Source organism: Mauremys mutica, chromosome 4, assembly GCF_020497125.1.
Source record: "Mauremys mutica isolate MM-2020 ecotype Southern chromosome 4, ASM2049712v1, whole genome shotgun sequence".
In the NCBI taxonomy this organism is placed as follows: Eukaryota; Metazoa; Chordata; order Testudines; family Geoemydidae; genus Mauremys; species Mauremys mutica.
In genome coordinates this window covers 50039440-50063530 of record NC_059075.1, presented here as the reverse complement: position 1 = coordinate 50063530, position 24091 = coordinate 50039440, and the positions used below count along the sequence as shown (strand labels likewise).

The 24091-nt window shown below is 40.5% G+C and overlaps 1 protein-coding gene across 2 annotated transcripts in view; it reads left to right on the top strand.

Annotated features, from left to right (window-relative positions):
• Nucleotides 1-24091, top strand: part of SCFD1 (sec1 family domain containing 1) — a 129265-nt gene that overhangs the window by 13653 nt on the left and 91521 nt on the right. For both annotated transcript variants that reach the window (XM_045015045.1, XM_045015047.1), the window contains exons 8-10: nt 1726-1781; nt 4174-4259; nt 7562-7661. In XM_045015045.1, coding sequence (XP_044870980.1) covers nt 1726-1781; nt 4174-4259; nt 7562-7661 — 242 coding nt within the window. The remainder of the gene's footprint in view (nt 1-1725; nt 1782-4173; nt 4260-7561; nt 7662-24091) is intronic.

Genomic DNA, 24091 nt, shown 5'->3' with positions numbered 1-24091 from the left:
ATTTAAGTGCCGATATGCTAAACATTCGTATGCTCCTCCATGCTTCGGCCACCATTCCAGAAGATATGCTCCTATGCTGATGACGCTTGTTAAAAAAATAATGTGTTAATTAAATTTGTGACTGAACTCCTTGGGGGAGAATTGTATGTCTCCTGCTCTGTTTTACCCACATTCTGCCATATATTTCATGTTATAGCAATCTCGGATGGTAACCCAGCATATGTTGTTCGTTTTAAGAACACTTTCACTGCAGATTTGACAAAACTCAAAGAAGGTACCAATGTGAGATTTCTAAAGATAGCTGCAGCACTCGATCCAAGGTTTAAGAATCTGAGAGGGATGAGGTGTGGAGCATGTTTTCAGAAGTCTTAAAAGAGCAACACTCCAGTGCGGAAACTACAGAACTGAACCACCAAAAAAGAAAATCAACCTTCTGTTGGTGGCATCTGACTCTGATGATGAAAATGAATATGTATCGGTCTGCACTGCTTTGGATCACTATTGAGCAGAACCCATCATCGGCATGGACGCATGTCCTCTGGAAAGGTGGTTGAAGCATGAAGGGACATATGAATCTTTAATGCATCTGGCATGTAAATATCTTGCAACGCCGACTACAACAGTGCCATGCCAACACTTATTGTCACTTTCAGATGACATTGTAAACAAGAAGTGGGCAGCATTATCTCCTGCAAATGTAAACAAACTTGTTTGTCTGAGCGATTGGCTGAACAAGAAGTAGGACTGAGTAGACTTGTAGGCTCTAAAGTTATACAATGTTTTATTTTTGAGTGCAGTTATATTTTTGTACATAATTCTACATTTGTAAATTCAACTTTTATGTTAGAGATTGCACTACATTATTTGTATTAGATTAATTGAAAAATACCATTTCTTTTGTTTTTTACTGTGCAAAAATTTGTAATAAAAAATAATATAAAGTGAACACTGTACACTTTGTATTCTGTGTAGTAATTGAAATCAATATATTTGAAAATGTATAAAACATCCAAAAACATTTCTATAAATGGTATTCTATTATTCTTTAACAGTGCGATTAATCACACGATTAATTTTTTTAATCGCTTGACAGCCCTACTTTTAGTACCCACATGTGGAATAGGTAAGAGAACTGGTTTTTTAAAATATTTTAACTGGCTAAATCCCTGTAACTCTCAATGTACTGCTAATATATATTTATAACATGATTTTAAGTATTTATCATTCTTACTGTGTTTTTATAATACTTTGTTTAAATGTATTGATATAAACCAGGGGTAGGCAACCTATGGCACGCGTGCCGAAGACGGTACACGAGCTGATTTTCAGTGGCACTCACACTGCCCAGATCCTGGCCACCAGTCGAAGGGGCTCTGCATTTTAATTTAATTTTAAATGAAACTTCTTAAACATTTTTAAAACCTTATTTTCTTTACATACAACAAATAGTTTAGTTATATATTATAGACTTATAGAAAGACACCTTCTAAAAACGTTAAAATATATTACTGGCATGCAAAACCTTAAATTAAGGTTGCCGGCCCTTGATATAAACCATTTTTTGTGATCTCGTAGAAAATGACTGCTAGAGCCACTACTTTATATACAGCTTAGACAGCGCGTTTTGAAAATTTGGCACCCCAAATCAGTTGCTTTAAAAATAAAAACCACAGCTTTGCAGTATAATTATTTATGACCTGAAAATTATAATGTATCTTTTAATAGGAGCTATTCCTATAATCAGATGCTCAAGAGGAACTGCAGCAGAAATGGTGGCAGTGGTAAGAGTTTTAAACAATAAATTGTGTTTCAAATAAATCTCCTAATAGCATTTTATTTTTATTTTTTACAATCCTGAACATTTAACATCAAAGAGGAAAACTGAAAGAAAATGTCCAGGTTCTCGTTCCTGACATTGCTTCTACAGAGCCACATTGTAGAATTGTGTGACTAGTCACACAAACACAGAATCATTTAAAAGCAGGCTCTGATGGGTGGAGGAGCACATTTCTCTCCAGCCCAAAAGGTCCCTCATCTTCTCCTTTTCCACTAGACATAGCACCCTAGGAACGTATTCCTGCCTGCAGTGTCAGATGGTAGTTAGACTTGTGTAAAATGTTTGTATAAATAACTGAAGTCATACTTTTTAATTAATGGTTATAGTTTTTTATGTGCTTGTTTGGATCTCCGGATCCCATGAGAATTTGTACAGTGATCATAGGGTGAAGTATTTTGGTGTATGTAAATTGGGAATGAGCTAATAGTAAGCAAAGGTAATTGGAGAATGAGTACAGTAGCTGATTGCTTTGTTAATAAATGGTTAGAGAAAGCATCCTTCACTTACTGCAGTATTGCTTAGTAATGGAAAAGATTTGTTCCTTTAAGCTGATATAACTTTAATTTCAGCTATAATTATCCTTATCTAAATATGCCTTTTATGACCTAATTAGACACATTATTATGAATAATGTTAAAATTCTGTAGGTAAAATATTTTATCTGCATTTGGCTTATGAAAAGTCTATGGAGAATAAATGACTAAAACAGCCTTTCAAAATCCAGCTAAGACAGGGTAATAGGAATCTTTCCCATGTGAATGGAAATAATAGCAACTTCAACCTTAAAATATGACTGACCCAAATGTGCCAATGCAGCAAATGCTGGCATAGTGAGAGCTGTTGTGGTATGCTGTCAGACCTATAGGATTCACTCTTCCTTAGTTTGACAACAGTGAGTGGTGAAGCAGCTGCAGTGACCTATGCTGAATTCTTTTGGCTTCCCATACCCTGCACATATACAGAAAATGAATGGATCTTTTAGACTCTCTTTTCCTTTGGCCAGACCTTTTCCCTCATTACTTCCTTGACAGCTGAAGCCACCTCTGCAAGCCTGCTCCTGGAGCTGGCCCCAGGTAGTTGATGCCTCATTGCAGCAGTCTTCCCCTCAGGTCTACAAATGGGAACCTAGGTTACTTGTCTGTTTTATATCTGTCTCCTCCTTTAAAAACAAACAAAAAAATCAACGGAGGTAGGGAGGGAGAAAGGGAGAGATCTAAATAACTCTCAAAATGACAAAGGGAGTGTTGTAGAACTTCTGACTCCAGCTTGGAGACTGCTGGAAAGACTTTAAAACAAAACAGAACACTGTTGTTTTTAGTTACTTAGTCGATAGCACATCTGAAATGTTTCACAAGACTACAGCTGCAATTTTTTACCTCTTTAATGACATCAGATTAGAGATGCGATTTTTTTTTTCATAGAATATAAAATTACATGGAAATTGAACTTGTTTTGTTTGCAAGATCCTAGAGAGGGTGATAGTAGATCCTTATATTCAGTCTGCTTAACATTTTCCATTATAAAATATTCTTGTGATCTTATCAAAGAAAAGGTCTTGCACCTCTGTTATTTACAGCAGCAGACCTTTGATATTTGGCAAGGGGAAACAACTCTCAGACTAGAGAAGTGCCTCTTCTTTGTTCTATGAGTTCCATTCAGCTGTTGCTGAGAGAGAAACTTTAAGATCATCATTTTCCTTCTCACTTCTAATCCTTAGGAAAATTTTTGGCAGAATGCCAAAACAATAACAATGTAAACAAAATAGCAGAGTGTAGTGGGAACACCTGCCATTTGAAAGCTGGGAAATGCCATATTTACAGTTATCCGTGCAAACTTAATTCTTCCCCTTGTGCATATACATTATGGTAGTCTTTAGTTACATAATCACATTTTTTCCACAGGACCTTTGCCTTATTCAGTGCACAAGTTGGACGTAAAGGAGGCAGAATTCAGTTTGCATGAGTAACCATAAATCCAGCATTGTCTATCTTTCAAGTGCCTGACTTTGAGACCTGCATGACTCTCTTCACTTTTTTTTAATCTAACTAATATGTGCTTAGAGAGAGACTCCACTAAAGATGGACTTGGATTGTCTGGAAAATCAGGAATTTGCCCAGAACTGTCATGGTAGCAATATGGCAAGTAAGAGAAACTGTGTCCAAAGTAAGTTGGTGTGACTTAAGCAGTAGCATAAGTATTAGAAAAACTAAAATTTGGAAAATTGTTGTCTTGATATCAGCAAAAGCTCATCTGTCTTAAACTTTGTCCATTGTACAAACTGGTTGAGAGAATTGCTAACCTCACCGGTGTGTAAAAAGATGCTTTACATTTTTTAGAAACTAGATAAGAAACTCCGAGAGAACCTAAGAGATGCCAGAAACAGTCTTTTCACAGGTGACACGCTTGGGGCTGGACAATTCAGGTAGTGTGCTACAGTTATTTTGCATTATCTTTATATATTTATTGTAGTAACACTAAAAGGCCACATTTGGCTTGGGACTCTTGAGCTAGACATTGTACAGATACATGCAAAGACATGGTTCATGCCTGAGAGTAACTTGCTTTTATGAAGTCTTCATAAATGTTAGTTCATATTAATAGAACAAAAACCCCATCAGATTAAACACTATGGATAGACAGAATGTAGCCCTCAGATCCTGAGGTAAAAATTTTCATGTAATTAAAGAAGACAAACATTTATTCAACTGTAGACCCAGGAAGATCTACTGCAAAAATATCTACTACAGTAACTCCCGACTTAACGTCCTCTTGCTTAACATCTTACGTCCCTGCTCAGTTATAGAACTTGCTCCATTTAAAGTGGTGCAATGCTTCACTGTAACATCATTTGGCTACATGATTTGTCCACAGCTGGCAGCCCCCCATCATCTCCCCTACGCGCACCCCCCCCACACACACACACACAGAGCCTGCCGGCAGACCCCGTGGATCAGCGCCTTCTCCCCCTCCTGCCTGCCTGCAGCAATCAGTTGGCTTATGGCATTCAGGGAAGAGGGGGAAGGAATGAGGACTCAGCACGCAAGCTTGCTCCCCCTCCCTCCCCTGCCTCCTGAATGCTGCTAACCAGCTGATTGCCGCAGGCAGGAGGGAGCGGGGAGCCTGCGTGCTGAGTCCTCTCTTCTCCCCTCTCCCTCCTGAATGCTGCAAGCCAGCTGATTGCTACAGGCAGGGGGAAGGGAGAAGGAGAGAGGATGCGGCATGTGGAGTAAAGGGGAGGGGAGAGAAGAGGCAGGTTAAGGGTGGGGGTGGGCCAAGGATTGAGCCTCCCCACCCCTGGTGCTTGCAGAGTAGGGGAAGCTGCCACTGCTGCTGCGCAACATGCTTCTTCTAGCCTACAGCACCTTCAGCCTCCTTGTCTCCCTCATTGTCTCCAGTGCCAGTGGGCTGTGCCTGTGTGGGGTAAGGCGGGGGCACCTCCCAACTATAGTACTGTATTGTATGGCAAAAAAAAATTTCCCCGGAATCTGACTCCCCTCCCCCATTTACATTCATTCTTATGGGGAAATTGGATTTGCTTTACATTGTTTCACTTAAAGTCGCATATTTCAGGAACATAACTACAACGTTAAGTGAGGAGTTACTGTATATCAACTTACAGAATGAGAATGAGTGGCGTGTTGCTTTCAGAAATATTCATAACCTTACTTTTATTTAGTCAGTAATAAAAAAGGCAGACTAAGTCTCCCAGAGAGTCCTGCCATTGGTCTTGGTTATTTCAGCCTCACAGACCAACAGCAAGTCCTTCCCAGCTGATCCTAATTGCCACAAGGCAGGTATGGAGCGAAATGGTCTCTCTAATATCCCAGTCCAGGATTATTAAAGGCTTTAAAGATCATTACCAACAACTTGAATTTACGTTCTTTGGAGGTGGGAAGGAGGGGATTTAGCAGCTACTGTTTTCTTCCACTACTCTTGATCTACCCCTGTGGGACTGTGAGGATGACCACTTTCCATGTCTGTTTATCTTTATGCCCTGGGACTGTGTGGTGAGGCTGCTTCTGTTTGGTGCCTTCATAATGTATGTATCATTGGCCTGGTGACACACAGTATCTTGCATTGCCTTTCACAGACATAAGACACCTCTTACTAACAGAACAATAAATGTCTTTCAGTTTTAAGAGTGGTAGCTGTTAGTCTGTATCAGCAAAAACAACGAGGAGTCCTTGTGGCATCTTAGAGACTAACAAATGTATTTGGGTATAAGTTTTTGTAGGCTAAAACTTTCAGTTAGGTACTCTTATTGCTTGTAGTGGCACACTGCTCTGGGTCCACTGGTCTATTTCAACCTGTCGGCCCTGGCTCCTCATTCTCCGGTCCCTAATAAAGCAGTTGTATTAACTGCTTTTGTTTAATTATGGTTGTCACGCCACTTACATTGTTGACAAGGATGTGAGTTACTGATATATTAATCTAGTCACAGTACACACACTGTAGCTTTTTATGTGCTGGGAAACAATGATATGATATATGTTGGGGATAAGCTGGAGTGCATTGTGATATAGGTTATACCCTTGCAGAAGCCTGTTCACTTGTATGTGGTTTGCAAATCCACTATACTCTGGCTTATACAGCACACGCATTTGTGCAGGATCTGGCCGTTCATTTTAACATGGGGGAAATATTCATAAATGAGATGGGAAAAGGGTAAACAGTGACGTGGCAGAGTTTGTAGCTTAGTCTTCAGACACTTGGAGAGTAATGAAACAATAGCATTTGGGTTCATTGAAAAGGAGACAGGATAAAACTTTCAAAAAGTGCTGAAGTCCCCTTTTCAGCAATAGGAAGAAATGCCCTTTTAGGAGTTTAAATCTCACTGATTTTCAATAAGATTTAGGCTCATAATCTACTTAGGCCCTTTTGAAAATTTTACTCACAGAGGAGCTGAGTATCAGCATGTTAATGACAATGCAAGCCATAAGCTCTTTGTGGCGTCACATACAAATCAGACAGGAGAGGTGGCATGATGGACCGCCCTAGAGAGTGACTGCAGATGTGAGGTTCCTTTTGGGGTGTGGGACACAAACAGTGATCTAGTACTACTACTAGAATCTTTTTCAGACAAACCAAACCCTCTCAAGCTATTTCATCCATCCACCTCGCCACTTTCCATGGACGAGTCAATAGTTTCAAAAGCTGTTGACAAATCTAATATAATCATTCTGAATATTAATGTAACTTTCAGTCTTTTTTTTTATATTGTTGATTTCTTGGTCTCAATCTTATCTTTGTGAATTCTCTCAGTTAATTATGTCCTAAGCCTAACTCCCTAAAGTTGTAAATTCAGCATGGTAGTACATACAATTTGCAGGATAATATTTAAAGCAATGATACTCAGGCTCCCGAGTCGCAAGTGGCTCTTTAATGTGTTTCCTGCGGCTCTTTGCAGCACGTGATATTAAAACACTGTATGATTTCATTATTAACCAGTCTAAATTATTAACCAATCAGGATGCTTTTACTGTTGTTTAAATATGAATATATAGTACCATAGTAAATGAAACAATGAATTCACAATTCTGTTGCTCTTTTGGGTAATGTTGATTGCTAATTTGCCTCCTGAACCACTGAGGTCTGAGTATCACTGATTTTAAAGAAATTGGCAGTACAGAAAAACGCCGAAGAATATATGATATTTCTGAAGAAACTGAGACACTCTTCCAAATATGTATAAAGAGTTACTGACAAAATGTCTTTTATTTACAGCTTCCAAAGGCCTTTGTTAGTCCTTGTTGACAGAAACATAGATTTAGCAACTCCTCTACACCATACTTGGACATACCAGGCATTAGTGCATGATGTACTGGTAAGAGAATAAACTTCATTTTTACTATTGAGAGTACAGTTGCATTCTCAGTTTACTCTTAAATTTAGTAACAGTGTCACTTCTTAATCAAAATCTTATTTTATATATTGAGTTTATTTGGAAGCTATTTCATCTAAAACAAATCTAGAAGGTTTATTGTGAAGGGTTGGGAGTTTTGACATTGCAGTACCTTTTTAAAACGTTTACTATTTAAAATGTTGCTGTAGTTATTAAGATACTGGTAATTCAGTTATGCAGGGCTGTTTTTCAGAAGTTTGTAACCTATACTTTTTGTGTAAATTTTATTTCTCTTAATGCAAAAGTTTGTCTTAAATTAGATCTAAGTTTTGTCACTAATTTTCATTTTTGTCATTTTGTAAGATAAGACTTGAGATTGTTCTGCAGCTATCCTATACAAATCTTGTGTTCTTTCATTCCCCATCTACAAAGACAAATGCTTATGACACTAAATTGTCATGAGAGGAGGTTGCTGTTAGCTTGATTTTTGGATGTTTTATGAAATGTACAGATTATAATGGTTTAATTTTATCCTGAAATGTAAATATTTTGTATTGTTTTAATAAGTTTTAAAACAGCTCTTGGTATCAGTTTGAGTTTTTAGAGATTTACTTTGCCATTCTTCTCCACAAGATGGTGTAAATGTTCTATATAGAGAAATACCAACTGGTAAATGAACTTGCTGAGAGAACTTTCATAAATATTTATTTTGTTTTGGAAGTCGCATGGAGCTTAGAACATTTACATTTTCCAGAGCTGATTTTATAAAACAACTTGCAATTAAAGGCTTTTAAAATTATTTCTATTTTTTTATGCGGAGTTCTATAAACTTCTGGCTGACCTAATAGGTCTTAGAGCGCCATTGTTAATGGAGAAAATGATATACAACCTAATTCCTAATTCAGCTGCATGTTATATTGGAAATTTATTTGAATGGAAGGAAATCTTATTACTTAACTGAGAAATGTATTTATACATATGTATAAATAAATTTATAAGTGTAAGTGTGTGTGTGTGTATATGTATATATATATGTGTGTGTGTGTGTGTATATGTATATATATATATATATAATCACAACCTCAGCAACAAATACAAAACACTAACTCAGAGAAGTTATATTAAAATGAATTTCACGTGACCTATTAATGTATGTTAAAGTGAACTAATATCCCTCCTGCTTTTTTCTTTGCAATTAAATAAAAAATGTATTAGCATATTTTTTATATTAGGTTTTTGTAGTTTTATTTTATTTTATTTATATATATATATTTTATATTATATATAAAATAAAACTACAAAAACCTAATATAAAAAATATGCTAATACATTTTTTATTTAATTGCAAAGAAAAAAGCAGGAGGGATATTAGTTCACTTTAACATACATTAATAGGTCACGTGAAATTCATTTTAATATAACTTCTCTGAGTTAGTGTTTTGTATTTGTTGCTGAGGTTGTGATATACATCCACAGTCTGTAGTTCAGGGGTCGGCGACCTTTCAGAAGTGGTGTGCCGAATCTTCATTTATTCACTCTAATTTAAGGTTTCATGTGCCAGTAATACATTTTAACATTTTTAGAAGGTCTCTTTTTATAAGTCTATAATATATAAATAAACTATTGTTGTATGTAAAGTAAATAAGGCTTTTAAAATGTTTAAGAAGCTTCATTTAAAATTAAATTAAAATGCAGAACCCGCCAGACCAGTGGCCAAGACCCGGGCAGTGTGAGTGTCACTGAAAATCAGCTCGCGTGCCGCCTTCGGCACCCGTGCCATAGGTTGCCTACCCCTGCTGTAGTTCATGCTGAAATTGCAATATACATGCCTATGTGCCTGGTTACTATGAGTTATGTACTGGCACATAGAGTTGTCTGAAAATTGTTGCGTCACTGAGGTGAAATTTTTTTAGTCTCTGAAAATCTTGTGGGTTTTTATAGAATTCTACTGTGCACGGCAAATTGTGCATGTGATATGTATGTTGCATTTACACTTTTCAGCTGATGGAAAGTCACTGCTTTTTTGAGACTGAAGGATTGTTTATAAACGTCAACATTTTTTTGAATGTGCGTGTTTTGTTCTTAAAATGTCTAGTTCAACCTGTTAGCAAAGTTTGTATCATGAGCCTACACCCCTTGGAAACACGAGTGATCTCTAGTTTTGTATCCAGGGGAAAAGTTTAATTTCAAAACCAGGCTCACTGTCCAGTTGAAAAAAAAAAAATCATGCCAGGCTCTTCACAGAATGAGCACAACATTTTATGAAATGGCTTGAATGACTTTGTTGACAGAGTTCTAAATTGTAACAGGAAAATAGTTACCAAGGTGATGATTACATAAATTGTACTTTCACGTAAATCAGTTTTCATTTGGCTCTCAACTACAGGAGCCTAGGGAATGGGATGGCGATCTAAAGGCCAGCGTAACCACAAATTTCTCTGCTTTGCCTGTTTAGGCAATAATGATACTGTTGCTACAAATAAACAGACTCATCTGAAGAGTCCTATTCTGATCAAAATCTGTTCCAATGGGGGAGGGGAGGAATTAATGTGTGTTTAAAATATATAATATCAGGCTGACTTGTCTGTAGGAACAGGGTTCTGATTGAGAGAACAACCTAGGTGTCATGTTAAACTGAGTGGGAAGCTTTATAATAATTGCCAAGCTGCTAAAGTAATCTGAGAGAGATACCCATTGAACAGAAATGGTATGTGAATTTTCTGGTAATGAAGTAATCTTTCTCTCCCCCTTTTTTCCTTTAATTTATTCACTTATATGAAGCTGTCCACCAAAATTATCTGTTTTTTGTGGAAACCATAAGTTAAAGGCCTTTTAAGAAGGTGAAGAGCCACTGGATTAATATGCTTTCTTTGGTGTGCAAGCTATTTGATTTTTTTAAATTTTGATCTGAACAATCTATAGCATTTCCCATTACCCACAGGAGTGGAATGTTACTTCATGGACTACTTTTGTCAATATTCTTGACCATTAATATTGTCCTTCCCAACCGAAGCTGATACACGAGAATGGGCTTGACAGTTTACATTCATGTCCATATGTTAGGACATTTGTGCCCACTCACAGGTTGATATGACATGTTAACTGGAGCTGTGGTTCTCACATTTGTAGACACTTTATAAGAAACAGATCCTCTCACAAAGCTTCTCCACTCCCAGCCTCTGATTCTAAATTTTCATGCTTCCTATTACTAAGAAAACATCTCCAAGAGATTGGGGGACAGACTGCAGCTTGAGAACCAACACAACAGAATACAGGTGCTTATCAAAGTTTGGTTTAGATGGGCAGCCTGCAAATTACTGCAGAGGAGGTGCCAAAATGAAATGGCTGTCATGCTTGTGGCCAAACAATGTTTATCTGTTCTGAGCACCATAATGCTTGTGCTTAGTGCTAGCAGTCTGGGACTTCAACACATGCTGCTGTTCTCTGATGTAATAACAGCCAAATAAAATACATGAACTGTGGATAAGAAAGATTTTTGTACTTTCTCTGACCCTCAGTTCTTCAGAAAAACTAGTGAAGGCAAGTAATTCCCAAATATGAGTGTAACTAAAAAAATATTTTTATTGGAGGTTTGGGGAGCTTTAGAGTGCCTTATTCCTAAAACAGGAACAAGCCTCATGCAGTGTTGTAGCATCTAAAATACATCGTTAATGGCAGCAAGAAGGAGCAACCTAACACACCTTTGATAGAGCGAGGGAGAGGGCATATATAGCCTCTTCTTTTGAAAACGCTGGAGAGGCATGGGTAACCATACCTGCAGCCAGAGGGATCAGAGTTTGGCTAAAATTCTCCCAGACCACCCCCACCCCTTCTGGGCAGCTGTATCTTTTTCTATGTTGTGCCCACCAACTGCTGTCCTTCTCCACTCCCCAAAAATTAACAGGTGTTTAAGGGGAGAGGTTCTCTGATCACCCTGCCCACTTATATTTGGGGGAGGTTCTTTCTCTCCTGACAGAAGAGTTTCTGGAGGCCTATGTTATCTATCTTGTCTTCACATTGATGCAGGTATTTGGAAGAGTGTTTGATCTTGTCTTTCTCACAATCACAAAATCCAGTAAGTAAAGGGAACGTGGAACAGCTAAGCTGCCTCATGCTGCCTCTGAACCCTGCTGCTCTGTTGAGGGAGAACAATAAGCCCAAAGACAAAGCACCTCACTACAGCCCACACACTTCATTAGCCATGCTCATAAATCCACACACAACAAGCACACACGATAAACCCAAACATCACTCTGAAGCCTAGACTGTGTGTCTGAGTCAGTGTGAAATGATGAAGCAGCTACAACCATAGTAGAGAGTTGTTTTTGTTTAGATTACCACTAGGTTCAGTATTAGTAGGTAGATATGGATGTATGAGGAAGACAATGAGAATATATAGGAATGACAAAACCAATGTGATAGGCCAGCAATTACTCTGCTCTGATTGTGTTGGTAGTAGATATTTTTTTTAAGTCTTTTTCCTTCAAGTGTATTTATACTGTGGTGATGCCAGTCTGGAATTCTAGCTGTGTTTAAGTGACTCAGTTATCTTGATACATGTTCAGGTTAGATCTTAATATCTTAGTTATGTTGTTGTGGAAGGTTAAAGATATCGTCTTATGCCATGTACTGTACATACAATATATACAAAAACCTCCATTAAAAACATTAGAGTTACAAAGTTAAGTGCTCAAGTCAGGATAGGTTGAAGTAAAGGTTGCTTGTTCAGTCTTCTTTCGATGTGGGTACTTATAGGACTCCCATCACTGTAGTTTTGGAGCACCTCACAAACATTAATAAACTTGTTCTCATCGCATCCTGCTGTGAAGCAGGGGAAGTATTACCTCATTTTACAGAGGAAGAATTGTGAGACGGAGATTTTGATTTTGCCAAGTCAGACAGAAAGTCCAGGCAGGAATAAAACTCAGATCTACTGCATCCCAGTTCTGTGCTTTAACAGGACCATTTTTCCCTCTTCCAGAACTTTGATATTGTCATTTCTTGACTTGAGCGCTTCTGTTCGCGCCCTTGATGCCTGTTTGTTTTTAAAGGAACAGTACTGGGACACAGATATATCTTGGTCTTCCACATAAAATGCAGTGTGTCAAAAATATGGAATAGAAGAATCAAACTTGACAAGTCCATTTTAATGACTGCTTTCTTAACTTTCTACTCACTATTATCCCAATCATGCAGACAGATATGGTATGTATGCATAGGGGTCTATTCAGATGGCATTTGTTGCAGGAATGGGACCATACTGAATAAAAAGATAAGAAAATGAGCCATAAATATGCCCTCTGAGAATGAATTGTATATTAAAAAAAAAATTGGAAGGAAACTTTTCAAAGGATTATGGATACTGAGGCCAGATGAGGTGAAATTAGATGAAACCACCCTGAAAAACTATTTACAACTACTTCAAAACTCCTTATTTGTATTTCCATCTTACTATAGAACTGAGGAAAATATATCTGGTAACTAGTTACAAAATCTGATCAGTAAACCCAGAATACATTGTTCTCGTAAATTAATTTTTCACAGATTTCCTTAATTTTACATTAATTTCTAAAGGAATATCTAGTTATATATTATTTCAGTAAATGTATAATGTCACATATAAAAAATATACAAAAAATATGAAGATGTTTTAGTTCAATCAGTCTGGTCCCTATAACAATGGAAAATGTCTATTAAAAAAACAACACATAAGGTATTCTTAAGAGAAAATTAGAAATAACATCTTCCATGTAGACTGCAGTCTATTTATAACATTGTATGTTGAAGAAACAAGTATAAAAATTACTATTTACATAAAACAAAAGTAAAATAAGATGGTAACCCAGGAAAAAAAAATTCCTTTGTTCCAGTAATGTGTGTTGAATAGAGAATATAGGCTAGTGAATGATTAATGCCAAGTTTCAATTATTTCAGTTCTTGTTTAATAATTTTTTAACTCATTTCTTGGAAAGTATCTGGATAAGAGACTGGTGATTTTGTTTTGTTTTTGTTTTTGGCTCAAAGCAAGGATCTGATTGTTCTTGAACAACCCAGAGGATATATTTATCTTTGTAAATGTCACCTAGAAAGTCATAAGTAGGGAAATTTGCTAATAAAATAGATTGGTCTGTTCCAGAAGGACCACCAGGAAAAGTGGAGTTCCAGAAAACGGCACAGAAATAAGTGACAAGAGAAAGATTTGAAAAAATAAGGGACTCAAAGAGGAAGCAAATGTGGCATTAAAAAAATGGAGTGGGAAGGTAATGCAGAGGCTGAGAAGATGAAGCAGGAAGGGAGAGAGAAAGATAGAGAAAAAGCAGCATTGCTCTTCAAATGCTGATTTTTTTTCCATGCAAAATAAAATGCCAGAACACAAAGATTAATTCTCCCTGTTCGTGAGAGTTACCTTTTTCAGTATAATTAATGCTACTCTGCCAAAAGGTCACTAGTCTACTCTTAACAGTTCAGGCTACAGAGTCATTCTCAGTGGCCCAATGTCTATTCAAGTATTTTATACTAAGTAGAACAGCTTCACCATGAAAGACTGACACCCAACCCAGACTGCCTTATAGCCTAGTCATCAAAGCAGGTGGGAGGTGAAAGGCTCAAGTTCATGGCCCTGCTATAATGACTATTTAATTATTTAGATATAGTGGAATAACTTCAACAGGAAATAGACCAGTTCTTCTTCGAGTGATTGCTCCTATGCATTCCAGTCAGGTGTGCGCGCCGTGCGTGCACGGCTCTCCGGAACATTTTTACCCTAGCAACTCCGGCGGGCCGGCTGGGCGCCCCCTGGAGTGGCGCCGCTATGGCGCCGGATATATACCCCAGCCGGCTCGTCCGCTCCTTAGTTCCTTCTTACCGCCCGTGATGGCCAGTTGGAACTGTGGAGTGATCTCTGTCATTTGCTCCCCCTCCCTCCGTGAAATCAACGGCCTGCTAAACCCAGGGTTTTGAGTTCAATCCTTGAGAGGGCCATTCTGTGTGACAGTTGTTTGTGTTTCTCCTTGATGCAAAGCCACCCCTTTTGTTGATTTTAATTCCCGGTAAGCCACGTCAGTCGCCCCTCCCTCTGTCAGAGCAACGGCAGACAATCGTCTTGCGCCTTCTTTCAGCACAGACACCATAGCACTGGGAACATGGAGCCCGCTCAGATCACCGCGGCAATTACGAACACTGTAAACACCACGCACATTATCCTGCAGTATATGCAGAACCAGAACCTGCCAAAGCGAAACCAGGCGAGGAGGCGACGGCAGCGCGGTGACGAGAGTGGTGAGAACATAGACATGGACATAGACTTCTCACAAAGTACGGGCCCCGGCAATGTGAACATCATGGTGCTAATAGGTCAGGTTCATGCCATGTAACACCGATTCTGGGCCCGGGAAACAAGCACAGACTGGTGGGACCGCATAGTTTTGCAGGTCTGGGACAACTCCCAGTGGCTATGAAACTTTCGCATGCATAAGGGCACTTTCATGGAACTTTGTGACTGACTTTCCCCTGCCCTGAAGTGCCAGAATACCAAGATGAGAGCAGCCCTCACAGTTGAGAAGCGAGTGGCGATAGCCCTGTGGAAGCTTGCAATGCCAGACAGCTACCAGTCAGTTGGGCATCAATTTGGAGTGGGCAAATCTACTGTGGGGGCTGCTGTGATCCAAGTAGCCAATGCAATCAAAGAGCTGCTGCTATCAAAGGTAGTGACTCTGGGAAATGTGCAGGCCATAGTGGATGGCTTTGCTGCAATGGGATTCCCTAACTGTGGTGGGGCGATAGACGGAACCCGTATCCCTATCTTGGCACCTGAGCACCAAGCCAGCGAGTACATAAACCGCAAGGGATACTTTTTCAATGGTGCTGCAAGCACTGGTGGATCACAAGGGATGTTTCACCAACATCAACGTGGGATGGCCAGGAAAGGTACATGACATTCGGATCTTCAGGCAAACAGCCCAGCAGGAATGGGCACCTCTGAATGTCCGCTTAATAAAACCACCCTATTTCAACCAGGTGACCATGAATGATATCACTCTCCTGAGGATAACACAGAGAGATAAAGAATGGATCTTGTTTGAATGCCAGCAAACATCGGGACCATACGCTGCAATGATTCCCGACTACATGCTGCTGGCCTGGCATGGTAAAGTGTCCTAACATGGAGGACAGAATAAGGCTGCCCTCCCCAGAAACCTTTTGCAAAAGCTTTGGGAGTATATCCAGGAGAGCTTTATGAAGATGTCCCTGGAGGATTTCCGCTCCATCCCCAGACATGTTAACAGACTTTTCCAGTAGCTGTACTGGCCGCGAATGCCAGGGCAAATTAATCATTAAACACGCTTGCTTTTAAACCATGTCTAATATTTACAAAGGAACACTCACCAGAGGTCCCTTCTCCACCTGGCGGGTCCGGGAGGCAGCCTTGGGTGGGTTCGAGGGTTACTGGCTCCAGGTCCAGGGTGAGAAACAGATCCTGGCTGTTGAGGAAACCGGTTTCTCCACTTCCTTGCTGTGAGCTATCTTCCACCTCCTCCTCCTCATCTTCCTCATCCCCAAAACCCGCTTCCAGTTCAATCCATGCTGGAGTTCTTTTGCGATTCTGGGATTCCATGGTCACCTCTGCTGATGAGCTCTGCATGGTCACCTGTGCTGATCAGCTTGCCATGCTAGCCAAACAGGAAATGAAATTCAAAAGTTCACGGGCCTTTTCCTGTCTACCTGGCCAGTGCATCTGAGTTGAGAGCGCTGTCCAGAGCGGTCGCAATGGAGCACTCTGGGATAGCTCCCGGAGGTCAATACTGTCCACACTACCCCAAATTCGTCCCGGCAAGGCCGATTTCAGCGCTAATCCCCTCATCGGAGGTGGAGTAAATAAATCGATTTTAAGAGCCCTTTAGTCGAAAAAAAAGGCTGTCCTGTGAATGGGTCCAGACTTGAATCGAGGTAACGCTACTAAATTCGACCTAAAATCGTAGTGTAGACCAGGCCTTACAGTACAAACTTTAGAGTTAATCACCAAGAAGTAATGGGCCTCGGGAATGGACCATGCAAGCAAGAGCAAGTTGTCACTCCTCCCTAATCAGCCTTTCAGGAGTGCAAGGCTCAATTGACCAGCCTTGCCCTCTCCTAAAATTATCCATGAAAAACCATCAGAGAAACCATCAAACGGTTGAAACACGTTAGAATTGAAATAGGAACATTACAAAAGAGAGAGCTTCACCATGACTGTGAATAGAAGCAGAAGCCTGTTTTAGTATAACAGAGTGTAGGGAATGACACTCTAGATCCATTCATTCCCTTGGAGAGTAAGGGTGCTTTCATGGAAGTTTCGGATGCTGGTTACTAAGAAACCAGCCAGCTCTTCAATAAACTTTCCTTTTGGGTGGGAAATATACAATATTAGAAAGGAAAGATAATTATTGATAAATGTAGATCCAGGTTTGTTTTATGATTTTGTATTGTAACAACATGTTTCTGACACTGTCTCATTTCTAGTTAAATCTTTATTCTTAAATCTCCTTTTGTTTTATCATAAGTGCTCACAAGCACTGTGTGGTTTACAGGACTGGTGATTTATTTTAAAGTAAAACAGATAAACTGGGACACACTGCAGTGGATCTGTGATTGAGAGCAGTGAATCTGGGATTTCTTAGGCCTAGTCCACAATGGGGGTGTGGGGAGGATCGATCTAAGATGCGCAACTTCAGCTACAAGAATAGTGTAGCTGAAGTCGACGTATCTTAGATCGACTTAGATTGACTGACTTCACGTCCTTGCGGTGCGGGGTTTACGGGGAGCGCGTTCGGGATCGATGTATCGCGTCGATGACTACCTGCTGATCTGGCAGGTAGTGTAGACATACCCTTAGAGTAGCCAGTGTCAGGGGCTGGATATCACAGAGGAATGATTCAAAGGGACTCAGGGATTGGAATGCACCTGTTGTTAATATGCAAGGCGAAGTTAGAACTGGCATAGCCTAGAGCAGGGGTCTCAAACATGCGGCCCGCGGGCCGCATGCGGCCCTCGGAGCTCTTCCCTGCGGCCCGCGGAGCTCCCCCAGTTACTTCCTGTCGCCGCCAAACTCCCCTCACCCCCGCCCCCCTCCCCGAGTTATTTTCTGTGCCTAAGCTCCCCGCGCGCTGCTCCCCAATGTTTGGGGCCGGGTCTCTCCCCTGGCCCCACCTGCCGCCCCCATGCGCCTCCCCCCAGTGTCTCCCGGCCCCCACTTGCTGCCCCCTCACTGCCCGGGAGCCTGCCCGGGAGCTCTCGCTGACTCCACTCCTCCGCTATGCCGGCTTCCGGCATCACCTGCTGCCGCAGGGTCCTAGCGCCCCCCTGCACTAGGGCCAGGGCAGGCTGCCCTTCCCCTGCCCTTCTGCCCTAGTCCTGAGACTCTCCAATGCCCCGAGCCTCTCCAATGCCTCAAACCCCTCACCCTCAGCCCCACAGCCCTCATCCCTGCACCCCCTCCTATCCCCAAACTCCGTCCCAAAGCCTGCACCCCCACCCCCTGCCGCAGCCTGGAGCCTGCACCGAGCACAGAGCCTGCACTCCAGACCCCCTCCCCCACCCAAACTCCAGCCCAGGGCCTGTACTCCAGACCCCCTCCCCCACCCAAACTCCCTCCCAGAGCCTTAGGCAGTAAATCTAAGTGCGTGTTTTGTCCTTTGAGTGAGGTGCATTACTGAGTGTATATATTTATTAAAACTGCTTGGAAATGAACACTCATGGAAGAAAAGAGAGTTTTCCAAGACAAATGGGAGAATTTATATTTTTTCACAGAGGTAAAAGATAAAATTCAATGCCTTATTTGTCAGCAAACGATTGCTGTTCCCAAGGAGTATAACGTGCGTCGGCACTATGACACGATGCACCGTGAAAAATATGATGCATTCACCGGAAAAATCCGAGAGGAAAAAGTTCAGCAACTTAAAGCAGCATTTGCCAAGCAAAGAAATTTATTTTCAGGGATTAACAAGTCTAGCGAAGATTCAGTAAGAGCAAGTTTTGTGATAAGCGAAATGATAGCTAAATCATCGCGACCTTTTACAGAAGGCTTATTCATAAAAGAATGTCTTATGAAGGCCAGTGAAATTTTATGTCCTGATAGGAAGAAAGTTTTTGAAGGCATAAGCTTGTCTGCAAATACAGTTGCCTGCAGGATAACGGATTTAGCTGATAATGTGCAAAAACAATTGATTCAAATGGCAAAAGACTTTGAAGTATTTTCAATTGCTCTTGATGAGAGTACAGATGTATCAGATACCGCACAGTATGCAGTGTTCATTAGAGGTGTGGACTGCAATTTGAATATAACTGAAGAATTGCTAGACTTAATGCCACTGAAGGGTACCACAACGAGACGTGACATATTTCAAGGATTGGAAGAGTGCATTGAAAAAGCTGCGCTGCCATGGAACAAACTCGTATCTTTGGCTACGGACGGTGCGCCATCAATGTGCTCTGAAAACATTGGTGTGGTTGGATTATTGAAGACCAAACTGAACAGCCTCAATATACCAGGAATTAGCTTCATCAGTATACATTGTATTTTGCACCAAGAAGCCCTGTGTAGTAAAAGTCTACAAATGAAAGAAGTTATGGATGTAGTTGTTAAAACTGTTAATTTTATACGTGCACGAGGGCTGAATCACAGACAGTTCACTTCTTTTCTAGCAAGTATGGACAGTGAATATGGGGAACTTCTGTATCACACTCAAGTTAGATGGCTGAGTCGTGGAAATGTTTTGAAGCGTTTTTTTGCACTTAAAGAGGAGATTGATTCCTTCATGAAAATGAAAAACAAGGAGGTTCCACAGCTTGCTGATTCCACTTTTATCTGCAACCTTGCTTTTCTAACAGATGTAACTGATCACCTGAATGCACTGAACTTGAAACTTCAGGGTAGAAAACAGGTGATAACACAGATGTATGACAGTATTAAGTCATTCAAAGTCAAGCTTACTTTATGGGGGAAACAGCTGACTGCTGGCAATTTGGTCCATTTCTCAACTCTGAATTCCTTAGGAAAAGTTGAACCCAAATCCTTGAAAGAATATGCAGAGATCATTTCTAACTTACACAAACAGTTTGATGTGCGGTTTAAAGATTTCAAGGCACTTGAACCACATTTTCAACTTTTTTCCACACCATTTGCTGTTGAAATTGACAATGTTGCAGAGGAAATGCAGATGGAGTTAGTGGAGCTTCAGTGTGACACGATTTTGAAGCAGAAGTATACAGATGTTGGAATTCCAGAATTCTACAGGTTTCTTTCACAAGAAAGATTTCCCATGTTATTCTCTGCTTCTGCAAGGATAATGGCAATGTTTGGAAGTACATATATATGTGAACAGTTTTTCTCTTCCATGAAGATTAACAAATCTGTGTTAAGGTCAAGGCTCACTGATGAACATTTGCAAGCAACACTGAGATTGGTTTCGTCTCAGGATATCAAACCTAATATTGATGCTCTGGTTGATGCAAAACGCTGCCAGCTAAGTGGCCAAAAATGAAATGACTGTCAAAATTAGCACTGACGTTTCACATTACAGTTAAAGAAGTTAATAAAAAAGTTAATAAATTGACTTTTAATAGCATACTATATTTTAATACTATACTACTATATTACTCTTCATTTTTTTTTCTGCCTACCTCCAAGCGCTTCCCGCCACCAAGCCGCCAAACAGCTGTTGGTGGCGCTTAGCACTTTCCAGGAGGGAGGGGGGAGGAGCGGGGAGCCACACGCTTAGGGGAGGAGGTGGAGAAGAGACAGGGCAGGGGCGGGGCCTCATGGAAGGGGTGGATTGGGGGTGGGGCCAGGGGCAGCAAGGGGGCGTGTCAGTGATGCGGCCCTCGGGCCAATGCACTAGTCCTCATGCGGCCCTCGGGGTCATTTAAGTTTGAGACCCCTGGCCTAGAGGGGAGTGCTGGAGTGACTAAAAGGCTTGTGGCGTTAAAGAGCTGACACGCAGCTACCACAAGAAAGACTCCTCCTTACTGGAAGCAGGGGATAACAAGGTGACTTACAGACCTGGATACCCCAAGAACTGTCTCAGTGAACTAATTTATTTTTTTCAGAATTGCCAGCAAATTTGAAAATTGCTCGCCCAGCTGTATTTTCAAGGCTTCAGATATTCATAGTGAATTACTCCAAAATTAATCACCTAACTTTCCACAGAGTATTCAAAGGCATTAGTTCTCATTGGGGGCAAAAGAAAGTTAAAATACCTATACAAAGGTATTTAACTTCTAAAAGTTAACACTAGTATCTCAAACTTCTTTTAAACAATAAAAAAAATAGAAGACCATACCGAGAAATTGGAGACAAAGTTTCTTGTTTTTTTTGTGAAAAGTATGTTTGTTTAGGGAAGGAAGAGAAGTGGAAAACTTGGCTTTCTCTAGAATGAGACACAAACGTGCTTATGAAAATTGTGGCTCCATAATATGAATTCAGGTCTTCCATATCGAGAACTACTCATTCTTATTTTGGTTATAAGTTCAAAGGCTATTAGTTCTATAGTGAATTTCAGTTTACCACCTAAGGCCTGCATCTAGTAAGTTTCTCATTGTTGTTCATCCCGGGTTAGTCCATTTTTAAGCTTGGAGTATAGTGAGTATAGTAAGCTTGCATATAACATAATTTGTTATTAAATAACATAAACTTGATTACAAAAACTGATCATTGTAACTCCTCACTATCTTTCTTTCCATCTTCTAAGAAACTTCCATTCTCCCTTAATTTTCTGTCAACTGTTTTCCTAGTTCATGACTCTTCACACTTTGGCTGTTCACTTCTAATATGAAACTTTGTCAGTTACTTTTGAAAACCTAATTAAATTATTCATATTATGTTAATTAAATTACATTACCACCACTTGTCTGTTCTGGCAATAGTATCTACAAATATATCCAAAATTATAATCAGGCATGACCGTTTTTTTCATGAGGCTGGTTATCCTTAGCTACACTGCATTTTTTCAGGGGGTAGATCTGTCCATCCCTCCTGGCCCTGTGTGATCTTTCATTGTAGCTTCTGAATGTTTCCTTCTCCAGCAAAAGTCATCAGATTTTCTAGTATTTAGTTTCCAGATATCTTGTACATGATGTCATTAAGATAATCTCTTTATTATCCTTCTTGAATGGAAGATGTATGTGAAAGCGTCTTCATCATTTCCCATTTCTTGTAGCAGTTTTGCATGTAATTTGTTTACATCTGATGTCTTGCCAACTTCAACTCCATGGGGCCTGTGGCTTAGGGGCACTATTGCCTGCAGTCACCTTTAAGCCAGGAAAAATCCAAGCCCCAATATGAAAGGATTTAGAGATATGACTGGTATTAAAACCATTTCTAGCACTTTCTGGGTGATGTTTGCAATTCCTGCACTGTTCCAGAATCATCATGCCTTTTGAAAAAGTTTAAAAAAAAACAAACAAACCTAGGGCCAGATTTACGGACGTTTAGTATCTTATTTAAGGTAATGCCATTGAAATTAATAGGGCTCTCACAGAGAGAGTTGCTAAAATCTGGTCATTTATTTTGATCTTAGTTTCTCTACTCAGCCTTTAGGTTATAAGTGATGCTTATAAAATAGTCCTATCACTGCATTATTTTGGGGTATTCAGTATTATTCCTCTCTTGCTCTGTTTGAAGGATACTAATTTTATTTTTTACTCTTCGTTGTTTGTTATATCCTATTAGATGCTTTAAAATGTTTTTCCTATTTCTTTTCAGTTTGGTAAACATAGGTGGTTGTTTTAGAATTAACTTTAATTAATATGACTGTTTAGTTTTTTAATATGACATGAACGTACGGGCAACTTGAAGTGGCTTGGCATGCCAAAGCCTCATTTGTGCACCAGCATAATCAATTATGTCAGAACAGCTCTGAAAAGTATTTTTAAGGCCATTTAGGGCTACATTTTCAAAGTATTCCTATTTGTCTTGCACATGCTAACACCAGTGTACATGCTCTTGGGCCTGTAGGCATGTGCATATTGTGCTTTGTCACAGCCCACACAAGTATGTGTAAACTTTTGAAAGCCTAAATCCTAATTTTCTAAACTTAATTTAGATTTTCTTTACAGTGAAGTGGTATGTGTTTTTACAAAATATGACTAGCCACTAGAATCCCAAATGACATTCCAAAAATTTTATATAGACTAATTTTTTAGTTCTAAAACTGATAATCTCCCTCAACTTCTCTTTAGTGTTTTTTTCCTCATGCCTACTTATACAACAGGAATATTTTAAACAGCTTTTTAAAATTCTACTCTTTGAAGTTTGTGGCAATTTCTCAAAAATCGTTTAACTTCTATTTTCAGTTTATCCCAGAGTCAAAGAGTTCATCAGTGATAGATGATCAAGGAGAGAGGAATAGATCCCAGCACCATAAGGCAGACTGAAATATGCTGATGGAGAGTTTTAGGGGAAAAGTGTGTGTAATGCTGAAGTGAATCCTAAAATAACTAGAGAATCAGTTGAGTTATTTGAGGAAATGGATGATGTGGTCATTCTTTAGTGTCTAGGTTCCATGGTAATGAGTGTATTAGAAATGCAAGTCTGGATTTTTTTTGTACCTGTGGAAAGTCATGTAGCATATCGGAACCCTCTCAAAATGTGAACGCCTTGAGCATTTTTTCCTGTTTATCTTTTAAACATCTAACTTCAATAACCTTATTTTTAAGACAAAAAATGCTGTTCAAATTCTACAAGCCCCTAGGGTTGCCAACTTTCTACTTGCACAAAACCAAACACCTGTGCCCTGCTCTTCTCCAAGGCCCTGCCTGTGCCCTGCCCCTTCTCCGAGACCCTGCCCCTGCGCACTCCATCCCACCCCTCCCTCTGTTGCTCACTCTCCCCACTTTCACTCATTTTCACTGGGTTGGGGTGTGGGAGGGGGTGAGGGCTCTGGGGTGGGGCCAGAGATGAGAGGTTTGGGGTGGAAGAGGGTGCTTCGGGCTAGGGGGTGGAGCCGAGGGGCTCGAAGTATGGGAGGGAGCTCTGGGCTGAGGCAGGGGGTTGGAGTGTGGGAGGGGATATGGGCTTTGAGCTGGGGGGTGTGGGTTCTGGGGTGGGGCCAGAAATCAGGGGTTCAGAGTGCAGAAGGGGGTTCTGGGCTAGGACCGAGGGGTTCAGAGTGTGGGAGGGGGCTCTGGGCTGGGGCTGAGGGGTTAGGGTGTGGGGGGGGTATGGGTTCTGAGCTGGGGGCACAGGTTCTGGGGTAGAGCCAAAAACGAGGGGTTTGGAGTGTGGAAGGGAGCTCTGGGCTGGGGCTGAGGGGTTCAGAGTGCGGGAGGGGGCTCTGGCCTGGGGCCGAGGGGTTAGGGTGTGGGAGAGAGATCAGGGCTGAGGCAGGGGGCTGGGGTGCAGGGGAGTGTGAGGGCTCTGGCTGGGGAGAGGGCTCTGG